General features: G+C 39.4%; 1 protein-coding gene across 2 annotated transcripts in view; it reads right to left on the minus strand.

Annotated features, from left to right (window-relative positions):
- F13A1 (coagulation factor XIII A chain) overlaps positions 1-23,399 on the minus strand; it is a 168,215-nt gene that overhangs the window by 74,228 nt on the left and 70,588 nt on the right. For both annotated transcript variants that reach the window (XM_064362957.1, XM_064362958.1), the window contains one exon: positions 63-237. In XM_064362957.1, coding sequence (XP_064219027.1) covers positions 63-237 — 175 coding nt within the window. The remainder of the gene's footprint in view (positions 1-62; positions 238-23,399) is intronic.

Here is a 23,399-nt window from a genome sequence, read left to right on the forward strand (position 1 = left end):
TAAAATGTCTTAAAGTGAAATTTCCTTTACATTAAAAAGAAATTACTCAGTGGGATACTTACATGTGTTAAAGACACCAGCAAAAACCCAGCATTGGCCATATCGGACTGGATTCTCAGAGCTCCGGTACTCCAATAGAATGTCAACACTTCCGGTCCAGGCTGATGGGGGGACGCCATAGGCATAGACATTGTCCCAGGATCCAACGACGACACCTTCGTCATCTTTGGCGTTCACCTAAATGAGTCCATGAGAAGTGAGAAGGAAGAAAGTTCATTTAAGTTTGTCCACTCCAGACTACGCACGGCACAAGCTATGGCTTCCAGTGCCTTCTATACATTCCGCCCAGTGAAAAGGGTTCCTCTTCTGTTCTACTTACCATTATATTGTCAGGGAAAATGATGCAAAAACTAAGTGTACAAGAGGAGACCACATAACCAAGACTGCCTGTTTAATAGCATATTATTATAGCGAGGCAAAGTTGAACAGCAGATAGGAGGAGTTCTGACAGCTACCTGATTGGAAGAAGACATACATAGAACACTTGGCTTGGGCTAGAATAGTGCTCAAGAATGATAGGGAGAAGAGAGGAAGAAATACAAAAGATAAAAGCTCAAGTAGGGATCTTGTCTTCGTGGAAGGAGAATTCAAAACTCACAAATGAGAAATTAATGGTCTAATGGATTTTGACTTTCATTTTGAATGGTAGACTCTAATGAATTGAAAAGTTAACAGATTTCATGGAATTATTAAGAGTTAAGAAAATAGATTCCCATGGGATGCTTACAGAGGTTTTCTGTTTTTGTTTCTTTCTTTTTTTTTTTTTGAGATACGATCTCAATCTGTCATGCAGGCTGGAATACAGTAGCATGATCATGGCTCACTGAAGCCTTTAACTCTCAGGTTCAAGCAATCCTCCCACTTCATTCTCCGGAGTAACAAGGACTACAGATGCATGCTCAACTAATTAAAAAAAAAATTGTTTTCATAGAGCTAGGGTCTCCCTATGTTGCCCAGGCTGGTCTTGAACTTTTGGGCTCAAGTGATTCTCCTGCCTTGGCCTCCCAAAAAGTTGAAATTACAGGTATGAGTCACCATGCCTGGCCCAGAGTTTTTTTTTTTTCTTTTGCAAAATTCACTTAAATATTCTCTTTATGATTGTTTAAACTGATTAAAGTCTTATAGTTTTGTTAGAAGGTATTTCTATTTCAATAAAGAGCCTGGGATATTATGGTTTATATATGGGAAGAGACTTAAGCAGAAAAAGGCAATCTTGAATATCTGGGAAAAACTTCCTACATCTTCAGACTACACTCATCTGGTAGCAGCAGACCTAAAGTGCAGGAGCAAAGCCCTTTGGTGTTTAGATAATAAAACAAAGGCCAAGAGGTAATAACGCGGAGACATCTTGCCAGTTTTTTTCTGGGCACTGCTGAATCTACCTCTCTTGGTGTAACATTGATCATGTTTAATCACAGTCAGAAGAGTCTAGGTAGGGAGACCAGAAGCTTTTCCCAAAACTGGTGCCACTTCAACAGTGTTTACATTGACATTACAATGGTGTACAGCCTTGCTACTTGAGGCACTCATGGATCAGCAGTATCAGCATTTCCTGGGAGCTTGTTAGAAATGCAGACTCTCAAGCCCCTCCCAGAACTCCTGAACAAGAATTTGCATTTTAACAAGATCACTGGGTGATTTGTGTGCACATTAGTTTAGAAGCACAGGTCTGAGTTATAATGCAAAGACATTAGTAAGCAGTGTAAAACATTGAAGCATGTGTGTTTTGATTATGAAAATCATAGAAGAGACTTTAAATCATGGTGAGCTTTTATGTGTTTGCTGCCTCACCAACTAACAGCTCAGCCTCATCACCTGCCTAGACCCCTCTTTTTGACTTGCTGTGTCTAGTTGTAGAGAAGTCTGTCTTCCCCACCGGTTTATCAGAACAAATAAAAGACAATTGAGAACATATTAAAAAAACTCTGTCTTTCTGAATTTAACCAAGCATTAGCAAAGACTAGGTGCTTAGCAGTTGTTCAATATCACTTGCATAGTCAATAAGCATACAGGAATTGTACATTTGAGTAAGAATAAGACCTTCTGGCTGGAGAGAGACGGATAAGAAATCAATGAAGTAGAAGTAAAGATTACTGGTATAAGACAGAAAAATGTACAGGTAGAGTGAGAACCTGAAGGGAGGTTGGAGGCTGGGTGGTGGTGATGTTGGGGGCCTAATAGAGGAGATGACATGCAACCTGGCCAGAAAAGGTCATCTACATAGTGGAAACAGTTTTAATAAATGCTTAGTGTCATGAAACAATATGGCAGGCTCTGGGACCTGCTACAAGCTCTGCATGGGTATTATGTAAGTAGGATGAAATAAAAAATACTAGAAGAAAACATTCAAGATGTGCAAGTATCTTTTACTGCGAATGACAAGCCCTTCACCAAAATGTGAGATTTACTCTAGCATTGAGTGGCATTTCCCAAGGAGGGTCCTTCTGGGGAGTGTTGTCTAGAAGATAGCTCTTCAATTTGGTTTAAACATGCTATTTTCCCCCTTTGATTCTGTGTCCAATCAGGTTAAAGTGAAGAAGAACTTTAGTAACCACACAGTTAATTTGTTCAGTGTAGGAAAAAAATGAACTCTTTGGGGGTCTCTAAAAGACCTTGTTCAGTTAATTGCAAACTCATGCCTTTGATATAAATTTTGATTTTAGCTTATAGATTCATGAAATGACTGGAGTGCAACAGGCTTTAGCCAAACATTCTGCCTATATTAAAGTTCAGTACTTCTCTTTGCAGTTGGATTGATTATTTAAAAATCTGTATCCATTATCAGGAAGATTGAAGAATGTGTTGGTAGGCTATGATGTGGGTTGGTATTTGTGGGTAGGTAGGTTTAGCTTTGAACTCACATTATCATTCCCTTATCACTGAGACACAAAATAGTCTCTATGAATTTCAAAGGTTCCTAAACTGTGGTCCTGATAACTGATTTTCAAACAGATAGCCATTAATTAGAAGGGCTATTTATAGCATAGGGCTGAACTCAATCAGCTAAGGGGAAGAGTAAGGAAAAAAAAGCTCTGTCCTCTACAGACCTTTTAATTGTTAATGCTGAGCTGTTTCCCTGTTGCTGGATAAATCACAACTCTCATTTATTAGCATTTGGCCAGATTAGCTACTATTTTCTAATTAGAACAGTGATTTCTGTGGCGCTCAGACCCTGAAAGAGATCAGTTTTTAGTGAAAGATGTAAAGGGTTAAAAAGTATCTCCCCTCCTAAACAACAAGATACGTTTGGGGGACACTTCAAGGATACGTTTGTCCTTTTTCATGCCACGGTGGGCTGTTTCAACACCCTATCATGAATTCAGGGTTTGACCAGTGGCAGAATAAAGTGTCTTGGTCTTGGGTCGCTGGTGGTCAAGTAGGCAATACAAGTCCAGGACTGTGGACAGGAGGCATTATTCAACTTCGTTAAGGCTGCACTAAATTGCCCTCCCATAATACCTACAAAATTGGAAAGAATTTTAAAAACCCTTAAAAGTCACTATCAGTAACCTCAGAGGCATAATATAATGCAATAAACTTCAAAACATGATTCCAAGAAAAGATGAGGATTGTGGAGTGAAGCAGAAAAGCAACACGGCTCAGCTCCTAACACTAACCATCCTACTGGCTAGTCAACAAAAACCTGAGATTTCTAATTTATATTTCAAAATCTAGAAAGTGACAAATGGAATTAAAATGCTGATCTTTTTGGCTGGGCATGATAGCTCATGCCTGTAATCCCAGTACTTTGGGAGGATGATGCGGGTGAATCACTTGAGTTCGGGAGTTTGAGGCCAGCTTGGCCAACATGGTGAAACCCCATCTCTACTAAACATACAAAAACTAGCTGGCATGGTGGCACATGCCTGTAGTCCCAGCTACTCTGTAGGTGAGACAGGAGAATTGTTTGGACCCCGGAGGCAGAGGTTGTAGTGAGCTGAGATTGCACTACTGCACTGCACTCCAGCCTGGGCAACAGAGCAAGATCCTGACTCAAAAACAAACAAACAAACAAAATATGATCTTTTTATTGTTCTGAGCAGAGTGGTGGAAACATTTGCTGTGGAGAAATGAGGAAAAAGGGTCTGCATCTTAAAAGAGATAGAGATTCTGGAACACAACTGGGAAATAATACAAGCTGAGAGTATCCCCCAATGGAACTGAGATATACCGTTAGGTAGGCAAAGTGAGTTCTGGAATGACAGATTTAGCAAAATCCTAAGAGAAAGAGCAGAGCCTAAGTATGCTAATAAAGATTGTTCATTTCCTTAAACTGTATTCCTTACTCCAATCTCTTCTACAGCATTGAAGATTAGATAGAATGTGGTACATTAGTCTCAAATTGTAGTTCAGAGGAGAGATCAAAGTACTCTTAGATTGAGAAGAGAGAATTTCATTTATTACAGCAAACATAACATCTAGAGACAAGAGTGATGCAAGTGTGAGCATAAATAAAGGGAAAAGAAACTGCATGCAGAGGAAGAGACAGAGAGAGAGATATCATGAAAAAATATACATAGAAGAAAAGAAAATTAAGAAGCATAAGTCATTTCCTCACAACCTTTTAGATCCCAGACCAAAGGCAACAAATTGAAGACCAAATCATACCATTACAGAACTAATAGTAAATTATAAACTGCAAGAAACAGAATAGATACTATTAAAAATAAAAATGACATAGAAAAAAAACGAGATAATCAAATAAAATACTAATAAAAAAACAAAGTGATGAATTATTTAGAGAGATGCTAATAGTTCCATAGTTATGGAAAACAAAGATGATGCAACGTAAGGATAATTAGTGTCCTTAAAATAGAGAACCCAAGGATTTGGATCTTACGGTGGATGGGAAGAAGGACTAGATTGCAGCTCTGGACAGAGCAGCATGTGGAGGCTCACACTGTGAATTTTAGCTCCAGGTCGACTACAAGAACAAACTAGCAATCCTGAGAGGACCCACAGACCTCTGAAGGAAGCAGACTCCTCCTGCAAGACCCAGCAGGACCCAGGAGAACACCCCAAAATGCAGTGAGTGCCCCACTATGGAAGTGGGAAAGGTAGATGCTCCTCTCCTGAACACACATCCCCACTGGAGAAGCTGAAGTTCTGTTTGCGGGAGAAGTTTTCAACTTCACCTGGAGCTGAGTCAGTTTGGAGAGCTGAGGGAAATACGAGGGTAGAGGAAGCAGCAGAAAGGCCCTGGGAACTTGCTGGGTCCCCTGGCAGGCCATTCCTGTCTGGCGCCATAGAGATCCATCAGAAGGGTGGACAGAGGAGCAGAGGGTAAAACTCCACATGGAGAAGGAAACCTCTAGCTGAACTTTGTAACAATTTGAATGGGGTGAGAAGCCTCCTGGCTGGAACTTGGGGGAGGGTGCAAATCCACTGTGCAGACTCCACAGGTAGTGCAAGAACCAAGCCCTTTTCTTTTACAGCTGGGAGACGGGTAGCCTGGGGCAGATTTTCAAGCCTATCTTGCCCTCTGCCTGGAAATGGTCTCAGGGCTGTTGAGGGGGACACAGTGGGAGTGAGACAAGCCCTTTGGTTTGCATGAAAGTTGGGTGAGGCCTGTGATTGCCACCTTTCCCCGACTACCCTGACAACCTGCATGACTCAGCAGAGGCAGCCATAATTCTCCTAGGTACACAACTCCAGTGACCTGGAAATCTCACCCCCATCCCACACAGCAACTGCAGCAAGACCCTCCCAAGGAGAGTCTGAGCTCAGACATGCCTAGCCCTGCCCCCAACGGATGATCCTTCCTACTTACCCTGGTAGTGGAAGACAAAGGGCATACAATCTTGGGAGTTCTGGGGCCCCACCCGCCACTGGTTCCTCCCCATACTATCACGGCTGATGCTCTCTGGAAAATGCCACCTCCTGGCAGGAGGCCAACCAGCACAAAAATAGAGCATTAAACCATCAAAGCTAAAAACCCTAACGGAGTCCATTGCACCCCACTGGAGTCCAGCCATCTCCATTGGAACAGGCACTGGTACCCATCCCTGACAACCTGCTTCACATCACAGGACTCTGTGCAGACAACCCCCAGTACCAGCCCAGAGCTGGGTAGATGCGCTGGGTGTCTAGACCCAGAAGACAGACTGCGACATGGTAAAAGCCCCATAAAATTGCATACCTCAACCATACCTCAGCTTTCTGTTGAAACTGCTCTCTATAACCCAAATGTGAATAAGTAATTAAGGACTGTAATTTCCACCCTACCCAGACAATGTGTAAACAAATGCTAATCTTGACTTTTGTGAACCACTTAAGTAACAATCAGAATGTCAAAAGTACCCTGGCCCTCAGAGTGTCCAGAGCCCCTTACCCTCATCTTCGCCCAGGAATCCACTGGGATGTCCGGAGCCCCTCACCCTCATCTCTGCCCAAGAGGTGATTTACAGAATCCACTAGCCCTCAGAACGTCTGAAGCCCTTCACCCCCATCCCTGCCCCTCACCCTCACTCCTGTGGCGGTTTTACGAGTATAAGAGGTCTTGACACCCTACTTTTGGGGCCACACATTGGAGAGACACGAGTCCTCCGTGGCCACCGGCAATAAAGACCCTGCAATTTGGCAAACTTTTGTTTTGGTGTTGACTTTCTATGCTCAGGCCAGTACAACATTTTGGAGGGCCCACCGAGATTTATCTTTGTCCATCACCAGACAAAAGCCATCTCAGAGTCTCACCCGGGCAGCCGCTCCCACCTCGGGGACCTCTAGTGGAGGTGCCCCCTGAGATGTTCCAGGGCCCCAGAGTTCCGGCCCCATGGAGGATGAGCGACTCCCTGGCAGACATTCACCCGAAATTCCTCAGGGTCCCAGAAACCTCCGGAGGTAAGTCAGGTCTGGGGACTGGTCCATCGGGGGGCCTGAGTCGGGGGACCGGACATGGTCATTGCAACTCTGACCAGGCAAGCCTACCGTGAGACGTCACTGGAGGCTCGGGTTACCTCACGAGAGGCTCGGGTAATTTAGTTTTTGGTTGTTTTCCATAACCTCGGTGTGAGTGAGAGTGAGTGTGTATATATGTAGTCCCATGGCTGGAAGGCTATGGGGCTTGTGTGGGCCTCACCCACGGTTCCACGGGGGCGTCATAAGGCATAACGGTGATTCATCTCGGAACTGAAAATTTTGAGGTGACCAGGCCCAGGTTTATACGGGTACACCTTAGCCAAGACGCTCTGAAACATCCCTCCGGGGACGTGGCTGGGCAGGCATCAGACTGGTCTCCCATCTGGGGGGCACCCATCCTTTGTCTGTCAATCCTATATGTGGTTCTGTCTTTATTGTAAATTCACCAGTTTTTTTAGACTCCTGTTGGCTGATATACAGTGGTTTAGACCTGTTACTCTTGAGGTGGATAATATTCTCCATTGGCTAAGTGACCATTGACTTCAAGGAACTCTAATTGAGTTTACAGCCCTGGAAATAATTCTGTTCTCTTTCCTTTTCTTCTTCTTCTATCATTGAGGCCTCATTCTTCCTTTTTTTCATGTCTAAGAGAAAATTCTGCCCCTGACGACTTGGGTGTAGTTTTTTCTCTCTGTTTTAGGAAATCAAACTTTGAATAAGAAACTACCACCCCTCTTTGCCCATTTAGGGTAAAAAAGGAGTAATTGTCTCTTCTGTCAAAAGAAACAGAGACAGGGAGGAAAAGAGGAAGAGGACAAGAAAGGAAGAAGGGGAAGAAGAGAGAGGAGACAGAAGAGAGAGAGAGTAGACAGAAGAGAGAGTAGACAGAGAAGAGAGGAGAGAGGAGACAGAGATAAAGAGAAAAGAAATAGAAAAGAGACAGAGCGAGAAGAGAAGAGAGAGAGATAGGGAAAGAGGAATTTAATGCTTTTTAGGGACCCTGTGTCAAGGCGACCAAAAGCTGCAGGAGCGGGGAACTTGCAGCCGGCCCAGCATCTGCGAGTTCAGTTTTAAACTGACACAAAAAGCGGTTTTTTTTTCCTTTCTCTGTGGGCCGCCAGCCCTGCCCGGCTTTCAGGCAGGACACACTGCCTCAGGGTGCAGTATTTGCATCCAAAATATGGTTTTAAACAAAGCTTCCTAACTCTTTGTAATGCAAGTGACCTGTTAGCGCAGTAGTTAAGGTATAGGGCCTGCAACTGCAAGGTTGTTGGTTCAAACCCTCAGTGAAGCCAGTCGTAAAGTAGTGAAATCTCTTGGGGGAAATTCAAAAGCTGAAGGAAAAACCAAGTGGGGTTGTAATCTAGCTCCTGGCCTTGTACCCCCCTCCAATGCATGATGGCCAACTTTAGGGCTAGGTTTTCAGGCCAATATGGGATGAAATTAACCCCTGGAAAACTCTGCTCTTTATGTGGACTAGAATGGCCATCTTTTAGAGTTGGGTGGCCTAACACTGGGACCTACGACTCAAAAAAAAATTACGCAGGCTGTATGGAAAATGGTCGCAGGAACTCCTGGATACCCTGACCAGTGTCCATATGTTAACCGATGGTTGGATTTAGTCCAACAACCCCCTCTGTGGCTAAAACGCTGCATAGAACAGGCTAGACGTCAGGGCATGTTAGCAGCCCAAAGAAAGCCCCTTCTGGGCCAGCCATTCTCCCCACCCCAGCGGAGGATCAGGAATTACCTCCACCCTACTCAAGGCCCTCTGAACCAGGGCCTCAGCAGCCCCCTCAGCAGTACTAGTAACCAAATCTTGTCCCCCCTGCACACCCGCAGTGGGGCCCCACACCCACCTGCGGTCCTTCCTCTCTAAGAAGCGCCCCCAACAGGAGAAGACAATCGGGGTCGCCCATTCTTTGTTCACATCCCCTTCTTGCCAAGTGACTTATATAACTGGAAGGTTATAGAAATTAAAGAGAGGGCCAAAACACCAAGTGCTGGCACAAGCTTTATTAAGAGCAAGGGAAAAGCTGCCGGGCTGCACCCAAAATTGGCGCACAGCACCCGTGGCGTGGCAAAGGGGATTTTTATGGCCTGCAAGTCAGCAGACACATCCAGTGTGAGGGGCTGTGCAGGAGGGGAGGTGCTGAACTGCTGAGTTTGTTAGTTCCAGGGAGGGGGTCATGGTGGGGAACTGCTAAGATGGTGAGAGGGGGAGGGTTAGGAACCTGCTGAGATGGAAAGCTCCCCAGGAGGGGGTCGTGCTGGGAGGCTGGGGAACGTAAGGCGGTGGCGGGGTTTTACAATGGAGTAAGTTCTGTCAGAAGGCTCAACATTCCCCGTTCTCTGAGAAGCCCCAGGCTTTGACAGAGCTCTTAGAATCTGTACTCCAGACTCATCGCCCCACCTGGGACAACTGCCAAAGATTATTACTGATTCTGTTCACCACAGAGGAAAGAGGCAAAATTAGACAAGAAGCCCTGAAAGTCATCATAGGTCCAGGGTGAGGAACAGTAGGAAAAAAATGGGGGACCAAATTAAAAAGGTTTTTCCCTCTACCCAACCCCAATGGGGCCCCAACACCTTGGGGGGTCACCGGCTCTGAACACTTTTCACCAGTATCTTTTAGAAGGGGTTAGGGGAGTGGCCCACAAGCCCACTAACCTCTCCATGGCAGAGACTGTAACTCAGGGTCCGCAGGAGTCGCCGGCTGCCTTCCTTGACCATCTACAAGACGCTTATCGCACCTACACCTCTGTTGACCCTGAGGCTCCAGAAAGTCTTTTTCAGACAAATGCTGAGAGAATTCCCCATTACCAAGCCACCACTACAAGAAGTGCCAAAAGGAGCTCTAAATCTTGAAACAAATCCTGGAAACACATCAAAACAGAACCTCTTTAAAGCATAAATAACACAGGACCTAGAAAACAAAAATACGGTTAAAAAGCAAAAACAGAAAACAAGAAAAACAAAGTACATAGGCAACAAAGAGCATGATGAATGCAATGGTACCTCACATTTCAATACTAACATTGAATGTAAATGGCCTAAATACTCCACTTAAAAGATACGGAACTCAAGGATGGATAAGAACTTGCCAACCAACTAACTATCTGCTGCCTTCAGGAGACTCACCTAACACATAAGAACTCACGTGAACTTAAAGTAAATGTGTAGAAAAGGCATTTCATGCAAATGGACACCAAAAGCAAGCAGGGGTAGCTATCTTATATCAGACAAAATGAACTTTAAAGCAACAGCAGTTAAAAGAGACAAAGAGGGACATTATATAATGGTAAAAGGCCTTGTCCAACAAGAAACTATCAAAATCCTAAACAAATATGCACCAAACACTGGAGCTCCCAAGTTTATAAAACAATTACTAATAGACCTAAGAAATAAGATAGACAGTAACACAGTAATAGTTAGGGACTTCAATATTCCACTGACAGCACTAGACAGTTCATCAAGACAGAAAGTCAATAAAGATACAGTGGATTTAAACAATACCTTGGAGCAAATGGACTTAACAGATATATAAAGAACGTTTCGTCCAACAACTGCAGAATACAAATTCTATTCAACAGTGCATGAAACTTTCTCCAAGATAGACCATATGATAGACCACAAACGAGCCTCAATAAATTTAAGAAAATTGAAATTATATCAAGTACTCTCTCAGACCACAGTGAAATAAAACTGGAAATCAACTCTAAAAGGAACCTTCAAAACCACACAAATACATAGAAATTAAGTAACCTTCTTCTGAATGAGCATCAAGCGAAAATCAAGATGGAAATTTAAAAACTATTTGAACTGAATGACAATAATGACACAACCTGTAAAAACCTCTGGGATACAGCAAAGGTGGTGCTAAGAGGAAAGTTCAAAGCCCTAAAGGCCTACATCAAAAAGACTGAAAGAGCACAAACTGACATTGAAAGTTTATACCTCAAGAGAAACAAAGACATACCAAACCCTAACTCAGCAGAAGAAAAGAAATAACCAAGATCAGAGCAGAACGAAATGAAATTGAAACAAAATACAAAAGATAAATGAAACAAAAAGCTGGTTCTTTGAAAAGATGAATTGAATTTATAGACCATTAGCAAAGATTAACCAAGAAAAGAAGAGAGAAAATCCAAATAACCTCATTAAAAAATGAAATAGAGATATTACAACTGACACCACTGAAATACAAAAGATCATTCAGGCTACTATGACCACCTATACACACATAAACTAGAAAACCTAGAAGAGATGGATAAATTCCCAGAAAAATACAACCCTCCTAGCTTAAATCAGGAAGAATTAGATATCTTGAACAGACCAATAACAATCAGCAGCATTAAATTGGTAATTAAAAAATTACCAAGGTCCAGGACCAGACAGACTCAGAGAAGAATTTTACCAGACTATCAAGGAAGAATTGGTACCAATCCTTTTGACACTATTTCACAAAATAGAGAAAGGAGGAAACTTCCCAAATTCATTCTATGAAGCCAGCATCACCCTAATACCAAAACCAGGAAAGAACATAACCGAAAAAGAAAACTACAGACTGATAACCTTGATGAACATAGATGCTAAAATCTTTAACAAAATACTAGCTAACAAAATCCAGCAACATAGCAAAAAGATAATCCACCATAATCAAGTCAGTTTCACACCAGGGATGTGGACAAGGTTTAACGTACACAATTCAATAAATGTCATACACCACATCAACAGAATTAAAACCAAAAATCACATGATCATCTCAATAGATTCAGAAAAAGCATTCAACAAATTCCAACATTGCTTATGATTAAAACTCTCAGCAAAATCAGCATACAAAGGACATACCTTAATGTAATAAAAGCCATCTATGACAAACCCAAAGCCAACATGATGCTGAATAAGGAAATATTGAAAGCATTCTCTCTGAGAACTGGAACAAGACATGGTTTCCCACTCTCACCACTCCTCTTCAACATAGTACTGGAAGTCCTAGCCAGAGCAATAAGACAAGAGAAAGAAATAAAAGGCATCTAAATTGGGAAAGAAGAAGTCAAACTGTCACTTTTTGCTGACAATATGATTGTTTGCCTTGAAAACCCCAAGGACTCCTCCAGAAAGCTCCTAGAACTGATAAAAAGAATCCAGCAAAATTCCCAGATACAAGATTAATGTACACAAATTGTTAGCTCTTCTATACACCAACAGTGACCAAGTAGAGAATCAAATCAAGCACTCAACCTTTTACAATAGCTATTAAAAAAAAAGAGAGAGAGAGAAAAACTTAGGAATATACCTAACCAAAGAGGTGAAAGACCTCTACAAGGAAAATTACAAAACACTGCTGGAAGAAATCATAGATGACACAAACAAATGGAAACACATCCCATGCTCATGGATGGGTAGACTCAATATTGTGAAAATAACCATACTTCCAAAAGCAATCTACAAATTCAATGTAATTCCCATCAAAATATCACCATCATTCTTCACAGAATTAGAAAAAATAATTCTAAAATTCATATGGAACCAAAAAAGAGCCTGCATAGTCAAAGCAAGACTAAACAAAAAGAACAAATCTGGAGGCGTCACACTACTTGATTTCAAACTATACTATAAGGTCATAGTAACCAAAACAGCATGGTACTGGTATAAAAATAGGCACATAGACCACTGGAACAGAAGAGATAAGCCAGAACTAAACTCAAATACTTATAGCCAACTGATCTTTGACAAAGCAAATAAAAACATAAGGTGGGGAAAGGACACCCTTTTCAACAAATGGCTCTGGGATCATTGGCTAGCCACATATATAAGAATGAAACTGGATCCTCATCTCTCACTTTGTACAAAAATCAACTCAAGATAAATTAAGGACTTAAACATAAGACCTGAAACTACAAAAATTCTAGAAGATAAAATTGGAAAAACCCTTCTAGACGTTGGCTTAGGCAAGGGTTTCATGACCAAGAACCCAAAAGCAAATGCAATAAAACAAAGATAAATGGCTTGGACTTAGTTAAACTAAAGAGTTTTGCCAGGCAAAAGGAACAGTTAGCAGAGTAAACAGACAATGCACAGAGTGGGAAAAAAATCCTTACAATCTATACATCTGACAAAGGACTAATATCCAGAATCTACAACAAACTCAAACAAATCAGTAAGAAAAAGACAAACAATTCCATCAAAAAGTAGGCTAAAGGACATCAATAGACAATTCTCAAAAGGAGATATACAAATGGTTAACAAACATATGAAAAAATGCTCAACATCACTAGTGATAAGGGAAAGGCAAATCTAAACCACAATGTGACACCACTGATTCCTGCAAGAATCGCTGTAATCAAAAAATAAAAAACAAAACAGCAACAATAGATGTTGGCATGGATGCAGTGATCAAGGGACACTTCTACATTGCTGGTGGGAATGTAAACTAGTACAGCTTATTTGGAAAACAGTGTGGAGATTCCTTAAATAACTAAAAGTATAACTATCATTTGATCCAGCAATCCCACTACTCAGTATCTACCCAGAGGAAAATAAATCATTATTTGAAAAAGGTAATTACACATGCATGTTTACTGCAACACAATTCACAGTAGCAAAAACATAGAACCAAGCCAAATGTTCATCAATCAATGAGTGGATAAAGAAACTGTGATATACATATATGTGATGGAATACTATGCAGCCATAAAAAGGAGTAAATTAACAGCATTTGTAGTGACCTGGATGAGATTGGAGACTATTATCCTAAGTGAAGTTGCTCAAGAATGGAAAACCAAGCATTGTATGTTCTCACTGATATGTGGAATCTAAGCTCTGAGGACACAAAGGCATAAGAATGATACAATGGACTTTGGGGACTGGTGGGGAAGAGCGGAAGGGAGGTGAGGGAGAAAAGACTACAAATAGGGTGGGGTGTATACGGCTCAGGTGATGGATGTACCAAGATCTCATGAATTACCACTAAAGAACTTACTCATGTAACCAAACACACCTGTACCCCGGTAACTTATGGAAAAATATAAAATAAATAAATAAAAAATAGGGAACCCAACAAATGAAACAGGAAATATATTTATGATGGTAGAACATTTTACTTAATTGAGGAAAAATTGAATATATACATTGAAAGAATAATCTGTGCTTTAGGGTAATTTGATGAAGAATGCCCATTGCCTAGGAATTTTAATTAATTTGAACATTAAGGCAAAGAAATAATTGTTCAGTTATCTAGACCTAAGATGCAAATTAGCATTAGCATTAACAAGTAAAGGAATGAGAATGCCTTTAGACTTCGCCACAGTACTATTCAGTGGCAGAACACTGTTAATTGTTATTTACATAGCCCTGAGAAGGAGAAAGGTAGACCCAAGAACATTATGCACAGCTAAGATGGTGTGCAAGTAGAAAGGGGACCAGTACACATTTTCAAACATGAAGGACCTCAGGGAATATAGTACCTGTCATAACCAAACTATTAATAGTTGAAAAGTGATATCAAAACAATTAGGGGCTGAATCAAACAAAGAACCCAGGAACAGAGACTCTGTGATAAAAGATTCAGTGGTGAGAAAAATATATACAGGTTAAGCATCTTTGAGATTTATAGTTACAGATGAATTTTAAAACTTGATAATGTAAAAACAGTAATCATCCTAAGAATAAAATTAGACATGATAGGAGAAAGAGGAGAGGAACAGTGAAAATGTTAATGATTTAGTGTGTTGGTCTTTCAGTTAATTGATACCATGTAATGTTAAAGTATAATTTAAAAGTATGTAATTATTTTATTCTTTTAATAGACTTTATAATTTTTAATAACTTTGGGGAGACTTGTTAAAAATGATATCTCTTGTAGTGAAGAAATATTTATTTGAAGTTTAACAGTTTCTTCTGTTGCAATTTAGTTTCTTTCCTATTGAAGTAAAATGGAATAAAACTTAAAATTAAATAGAATTTGGGTACAATTATATGTAATACTTTTAAATTAAGTAGCATGACATCATTTGGTATAAATACAAACAGATTAATGGAACACAATAAACAGCACAGAAATAGACTCACACAAATACAATTAATTTGTGATAAAGTTGCAAAGGAAATTTTATGGATAAAGGAAAATCGTTTCAACAAATGGGGAGGCATCAATTGGATATTCATATGCAAAAATATGAGCTTTGATTCATACCTTGTACCATATGTAAAACTTAAAATGAATCTTAGACCTAAATATAAAACCTAGGGTTCTAAAACTTCTAAAAGGAAGCAGAGGAAAAAACTGTGTGATCTTAGGTTAGGCAGGTTCCTTAGATAGAATATGAAAAGCATGATCCATAAAAAAAATTATAAATTGGACTTCATAAAAATTAAGAGCTTTTGTTCTTTGAAAGACCCTGTGAAGAAAATGAAAAAAAAAAAAAAAAAAAAAACAGAGTGGAAGAATAAATTCGTAAATCCTTTATCTGATAAAAAGACTTGTATCCAGAATATGTAAAGAACACTTGAAACTCAGCAGTAAGAAAACAAGCACAGTTTTAAAACAAGAGAAAAATATTTGAACAGATATTCCATCAAAGAAAGTACATGGGTGGCCAATCACAACAAAAGATGCTCAGTACCATCAGCCATTGAGGAAATACAAATCGAAACCACAGCAAAATAACATTGCACATCTATTAAGAAGCCTAAGATTAAAAAGACTGATCATATCAAGTGTCAGAAAAAATATGAAACACTTGAGACTCTCATATGCTGCTGGTGGGGATGTAAAATGCCCATCCACTTTAGGAAACAGTTTGGTAGTTTCTTAAAAAGTAAACCTATGTTTAGCTTATGACTCAGCCATCTCACTCCAGGTATTTACCTAAGAGAAATAAAAGCTTATGTCTATACAAAGACTTTTACTAAAGTATTTTAAGCTACAGTCTCTGGCTTTATTTATAAGAGGCAAAAACTGAAAATGGCCCAAATGTCCATCCGCAAGTAAACGCATGGGCAAATAGTAATTCATCCACGCAATGAAACACTACTACTCAGCAATAAAGAGGGATGAATTACTGAAACAAACAGCAGCATGGATGAAGCTCGGAATACAGTAAGGAAACATAAAAGCCTGACAAAGAGCACATACTGCATGATTATATTTGTGTTAGAGTCTAGAAAATACAAATCAATGTGTAATGATAGAAGGCCAAGCAGTGGTGGGGGATGATACACAAAGCAGGGAGTGGTTTAAGGAAGAAATTACAATAGGGAAACTTCTGGGAGCGATGGATATATTCATTATTTGAATGTTAGTGATCGTTTCATGGGAACATACACATGTCAACATTATCTACTTGTATGCACATTTTATTGTCAACTATATCTCAATAAAGCTATAAAAATCAATGAAGACTTTTAAATTAAACCAGCATCTATAGTACAATATTACTTTTGATTTAAAAACTATTTCTCCTGTATAATTCAAAGAATAGAAAGAGTCTTAAAATACGGCCCATACTGACTCTGTCTAATTTTGGTCATTGGAATATGAGCATATTCTAACTTGATACTAAAAAAAAAGAAATGTGACATTTCTTGAGCTTCAATTTCCTGTAGCACAGACCTTAACATTTTGTATAGTTACTATTTTTTTCTGCTTTTTAAAAAAATATGCAAAGGTATTTTTCTCCTGTGCGCACATTTTATATGGCTATGATAAAATGACTTTTCTCTGTTATAAACCTATTATATTCCATTAAATTTCATTGTTCAAAATTATGTCCTCGTAAAGGGTAGGATCTCTATAACTCTTTTAGAAAATTGTCTTATACCTAATTTTGTTCATAATAGTTTCTCAAAGACCATTGGAAAATGAATTTTGATGTTGGGTTAACATGAATTGACATCAAAGTCCTAGCATTAAATTTGGCAAGGAGAAGAATTATTTCCTGTAGAAAATTGTTTCCAGGTTTTGTGAACCACAAGTCCCCAGCTACAGTCTGGTGGTGACCAGACTCAATCACAGGTGGAAGTGGCGTGGTAGATGTCAAATTATGCTTCATGGCATGCTTAGCTGTAGTTATGGTGTTGTGGGGTGGGGCAGAAGAGAACTTAATGTCGGTAGTTGAGACTGCAGTCATCACCTTTCTTTAATAATAGGTGCTCTGCTTTTTCTCTTTTATGTATTTGGATTCAATTGCTATTTGAAAAAAATAGTTCCAAAAAATAAAATTTAAAAGGTCACTGGTCTGGGAATGTAGAGATCTGTTTTTGTACCTGCTCCGCCATTTACCAAGTTATGTTGTAAGGAAGGAAAAGGAGATGAGTTGAAGGTCAAGTACTCAGGTTATTCCATAGGCAGGCATCCCAGAAAATGCACAAGAAGAAAGAAATAGTATAGCAGCAATTCTGTTTCTTGCCTTGCCTGGCTCCTCATCCTTAATTGTTTTCATACTGGTTTGCTTAACAGCAAGCTGTTTTCTGCCTTGATGCTGCTGGAAAATTTATTCTCTCCCTCTGGAATGTCCTTCCACACTCAAACCTCTTCTTTGCCTAGTGGCCTATTGATCCTTTAAAATTCAGCTGGTTTCACTCTGGGAATCTTTACCTATCACTCTGATTTGGATGTCCTTACTCTTTGATCACATAGTACTCTTTGCATAGTACTATCCACTTATCACATTGCATTGTGTCATTGGTTAAACTTTGTTCTTTTCCCAGACTGTATGTTCCCAGAAGGAAAGAAGGCACCATGCTGTTTTGACTTTGTACTCCCAGGGCTAGCACAGAGTGAAAACTCACTAAGTTCCGTTGAATAAATGGATGTGCTGTCACTGGAAGATGGGTATAGGCTACCTTTTAATATTTCTTTACTAGATCAAGACAATAGGATACTTAGAATGCCAATAGACATTTGGTTAAAGTTGACAAGTTGTTTCCAAAATTTACATAGCAATGCAAAGAATCTAGAATAACTAAATACAATATTGAAAAAGAAGAACAAAAATGAATGACTACCTGATTTGAAGATTTAATAGAGGAAAGCAGTAATCAAGGCAGTATGGTATTGTCGTATAAGGACAGACTATATAAACCAATGGAATGGAATAGGGAGTATAGAAATATACAGACATTTGATTTCCGACAAAGTCACCAAAGCAATTCAATGAAGAAAATGATAGTCTTTTCAACAAAAGAAAGTCCTTTGAAAGCCTTTCCAAGGGTCTTTTCAACAAATGCTGCTGGAGCAAATGGATAAATTTGGAAAAAAAAAATTATTTGATCCCCACCTCACACAACACAAAAAGATGATTCAAGATGGATCATAGACCAAAATGTAAAAGTTCAAATTATAAAGCTTCAAAAATAAAACATAGGACAATCTCTTCGTGTGAAAATAATATTTACTGGGGAGGACTATTAAAAAAATGAAAAAAAATGACTTTGTAAACTTTAAAAACTTTTGTTATTTAAAATATGCCATTTATACAATATAACTATAAGCCAGTTTGGGGAAAATATATTCTATCCGTGTCTGACAAATGAGAGGTATTCAGAATATAAAGAAAATCAGTAGACTTGAAAATATGCTGCATATGTGTGTGTATATATATTTGTCCAATAAATGTATTAAAATGTTCTCAATACCATTAGCCATCAGAGAAATAAAAAAACTACAATGAAATGCCAGTATATACCCATTCAAATGGTTAAAATTAAAAAGGTTCAAGACATCAAGAATTGGTGAAGTTGTGGAGAAACTGGAACTCACACATTGCTGGCAGGAATGTAAAACAGTACAGCCAGTTTGAAAAACTAGCAGGTTCTTATAAAGTTAAATATATACATATCTTCAGATCTAGGCATGCTCTCTTTAGCTATTTATTCCAGACATATGAAAACATGTACATGAAAACACTGTACAAGAATGTTTATAGTAACTGTATTCATAATAGCTCCAAATTGGAGACATCTCAAACATCCATCAATAGGTGAATGGATAGACAAATTGTGATATACAATACAATAAAATACCTCTGAGTAATGGTAAGGAAAAAATTGAAAACACATGCAACAACTGATGGAGTAAGAGAAGCCAGTCCCATCTCTACTGTCTGAATCCATTTATGTGAAGTTTAAGCATAGACAAATCCAACCCGTTGCAAGAAATCAGAATAGCAGCTGCCCAGTGAGGTGGGAATTGACTGAAGGAGCACGAGGGAAACTTTCAGACTCACAGAAATATCTATATTTTGATTAGGGTGGTTGTAAGGCCGGTTGCCTCACAGGGAGCTCGGATGCACACCCCCCCACCCTTTTTTCCGAAAGCTCGGACATGCTTGGGCATGTTTCCTTCTCCCTTTCTCTCACAGCCTGTCCTTCCCTTAAAGAACCCAGTATGCAAGCGGGGTCTTGTGATTCTAGCCAATAGCAGCCAAGTCTTTCTAGCCAATAGCAGCCGAGTCTTTCTAGCCAATAGCAGCCGAGTCTTTCTAGCCAATAGCAGCCAAGTCTTTCTAGCCAATAGCAGCCGAGTAATTCTAACCAATAGCAGCCAAGTCCTGTATGCAAACAAAGGCTTGTAACCTTATCCAATAGTAGTCCTGCTCTCCCACAACCAATTGAGGCCCTTCACTCCCTATAAAACCCCACGTCTGAGAGGAGTCCGTGCGACTTTTCCGGCCCCTCCTGTCGGACCGCAGAACCTTGCCTGGGAGCCTGAATAAACCCTTCATATTGGATCTTCTTGTGTTGGCCTCAGTTTCTTCTTTTTAAACTCGGCAAGAACAAACCTTACAGTGGTAATTACCCCAATGAAAACTCATTGAATTGTGCATTTAATATCCATGATTTTTTACTCTATGTAAATTGTACTTCAATTAAAAATATAGGAGCTAACCCTAATGAATAGTATGAAGCATATAACTACTGATATATGAATATCCTTTGGTATATATATGACCAAACCTCTGACAGGGGTGGGTAATTAGACTCATTTTTTATGGTAACTATTACAACAAGAAATTATTAACCTTGTCTCCCTTAGTAACTGAGGATGCTCATTTCGTCAAAACATATTTTACTAATTGACAATAATGATAGAAATAACCAAATGTGGACTGAGAGAGAGAAACTGAGATTTCAAGGTCTCCAAGTGTGGCCTGCCCTTTTCATTGCCAGACCACTGCTGCATGATGTAGAGCTAGTATAGAACAGGCCTTCAAAAATGTCTGAATGAAAGGAATGGACGGATGGGAGAGGGAAAAAGGCAGAGCAGGAGAAGGAAACAGAAAACATCACATAAGAGAGAGGGGAAGAAAAGAGGGGATGAAGGAAACCCAAGGTACATGAAGCTGTGCATATCCTAAAGGGCTGAGCTGGCTTCGCTCCTTTGTTATCCATCTGTCCTGGGGATGCTGGCCCCAGGAGACCAGAGCAGCACCAACTGCACAGCTATAAAGCATCCCCGTGTTTCAGAAAGTAGCCTGTGTGATTACAAAACAGCTGCAGCATTGAAACCTCATTCCAGGAAGCAATTCAAGGAAAGCAGACATTTAGATTGCCTATGATTATCACATTCGAGAGATGGCTTGTAATAAATGTCTGTTTTTCTCCAAAAATATGGGGAGAAGAGGCATAAGAAATGTAAGCTTAATAATTGGGAAACCAAGCTGTTTGGCCACAAATGGAAACTTCATTACGTTGCTGGCTTTTACCCTAAGAGAAAAAAGATAATGTCTGAGCAGTTCATTGTCTCCCACTGCCCCCACCTGAAAGAGAAGGATTGAATCAGACAGGGCTTGTAAAAGGCATTATATTTGTGCCCAAGGAGCTCATGAGACCTGGAGAGAGGACAGGCAGAGGACAAATCCAGGGGAAATACAACATTTTGTGTGAATCAGTGGGGCCAGACAACTCATGACCCACCTTCAGTGCTATCAGCAACCTTGGATAAAGTTATTTAACTTCCTGATACCTCAGTCTCTCCACCTGCATATTGGTTATTTCTGGAATGGACTTATGCAATTTCTCAAAAGTGGCTTTGAAAATACTTTCTACTAGATAAGTTCCATTTTTCCTCTGGCTTCCAATAGATTTGTCAATTTTTAAAAAATCTTCAACAAACAGAAATGAAAATCCCTGGTGAATAAGGTGACCTTATGATATTGTTTACTTTGAATATATTACAGAATTGCCTTGAGTCTGTACCTCCAATTCATCATTGAATTCCCTGGGTCATTTTAGAATTTATAGAAATGACTTTCATTCTTAGAAATACGTTGACTGTAACTTTAACGGTTTTTAAAAAAGCTTTTTAGAATTAGTACTTTACTCTGTTGAACTACAGAAACATCCTTCATTAATACCAATCAGTGGATTCTCCAAAAGCTGTCACCGTGAGAGCTTTTACTAATTGATATGTGTTACAATTAGAAAGGTTGCAAGGAACACCAGAGATGTATGCCTTTTCCTGCCTTTCCAAAGTGAGGAATTTCATTCCTGATGTGAATCATGGAAAGAGACAATAATGCTTTTGAATAAACGCTGATAGAGTTGGAGACCCAGAAACTCTGGATGGAGACTCAAATCCGTCATGGATCCTACATCTGGCAGTGGTCACCTACGTCTGGCAGCTGGGGAATTTTGACCTCTAGGTATCTGTGGGTTAGTGATGCAGGTGTGCTGTTGTCACTTTTATTAAAGACTAGATAGAAGTTGTATCTTTACCCCTACAAAGGTGACACTGAGTCATATTCAGTGTGGTCATACTCATTAACTGGTAGAGATTATAACTACCCCCACCATCATTAGAAGTTCTCATTGGCAGTTATATAAATCCGGCACAAGAATGGGGAAACAAGTTATTATTACATAATCATGGTTTGTTTGATAGGTAAAATTTTTCAAAAAATAAGACCCATATGCGTAAATGTGAAACAGTTTCTTGGTAATTCAAAAAGGTAAAGGACAATGGCCGCTGAGCACCTGGGTCCTTAGATGTGTCTATAACCATTCACTCCAAAAAAGGATGTTTTAGTTGCTTTATAAACCAAAGGATGGGTTAGATATTGCTTTGTAATTTAAAAAATTTTAAACAAAACTGTTATGAAAGTACAGTGTGACTGGTCTGTATGATCAAGAAATAAACTTTATGTATTTATTTCTGACTTTACAGTTCATTTGGGATGACTCAGGTGTGAAATTTCTAATTAAAGTGAACTTTTAAATGTAATCTGAATATTTATAGTTAAGGTTTGTTGCATGAAGAGGTTTGCTCAATATGAGGCTCCCATAAGATGACCAAGTAAACAATTGAAAGAAAATGAACAAAACATGGTTTTATAGTAAGCCCCCTATGGCATTGCTTGGCAAGTTATCAAAGTAGTTATGTCATTACCGTCTTTTTCCATGCATGGAAAGAAAAAAACCTTTCTAAACACTGGGACAAAAAGAAGGGGAGGAAAAGGTGGACAAAGGGAAAATAACTTTATTTTCTGTTTATCTATAGGATCACAGACGCAGGAGGATCAGAAGCACTGAAGTCCATTTCATCTCAGAGGTCTACAGTCATTCATCTTGTACTGGGTCCTAGGAAAATCCAGGGCCTACTCCCAATTGTGGTCAATTTGATTTACTAGCTGAAGTTCAAGATGTTTTTTTAAATGCTAAAGAGTACATTGAACATCGATTGGTTAAAAAAGTTTAGTCATGAGTTAGTTCCCAAAAGGCATAGTCAGAGCAAAGTATTAATGGGGATTAATGATGGCATTCTGGTTCGATATTAGCAAAAGGCCAGGGTTAAAAATAAATGCATACATCTCAAGGGAAGCTGGAAAGTCCAGGATGGCAACAGTACCAACACTGAAATTTAAAAATATGTAACTATATTGACATTTTTTTCCTCCCCTCCTATCTTCCTAATTTCCTCAATAATATTACCTTTTTTCTTACTACAACTGAATCAGAATACCATGGAATCAAGTAAGTGTAAATGTCGAGATCCTATGGAACAAACTTCACTTGTGTCAACCTTCGTTTTCCGAATTGCAAAACAAACGAGCCCCCAGAAGAGCAAATAACCCGCTACTACATTTTTCTCCAGTGCTTATGGGGACTAGCTGTTTGTATACAATTTCCACCATGGAGAAAGGGTTTCTTCAAATAATAGCGTGGTTAGTTATTGCTGTGGGACCTCAGACATCCTCTATCTTTTGATCCAATATCCCCACACTGGTTAAGTTAATGTTTAGTCCTGGGAAACCTTTGAGCTAAATTTGAGAGATTTTCTTTCCCATATAATCCTATGCTTATTTCCATCAGAGAATTTGCCATGTTGAGCTAAAATTTGCTATTTACTACTCTGTGTTCCCTGTTAGACTGTAAGCTCTGTGAAGGCAGAAACTTAATTTTGTTCACAATTGTACTCCTGTGCTTAGACTGGTAGATTCTCAATAAACACTTGTTGAATAAATGAGTTAATAAGTGTT

This window comes from Aotus nancymaae, unplaced genomic scaffold (assembly GCF_030222135.1).
Source record: "Aotus nancymaae isolate 86718 unplaced genomic scaffold, 86718_ANA_hifiasm-v0.15.2.pri h1tg000051l, whole genome shotgun sequence".
Lineage (NCBI taxonomy): Eukaryota > Metazoa > Chordata > Mammalia > Primates > Aotidae > Aotus > Aotus nancymaae.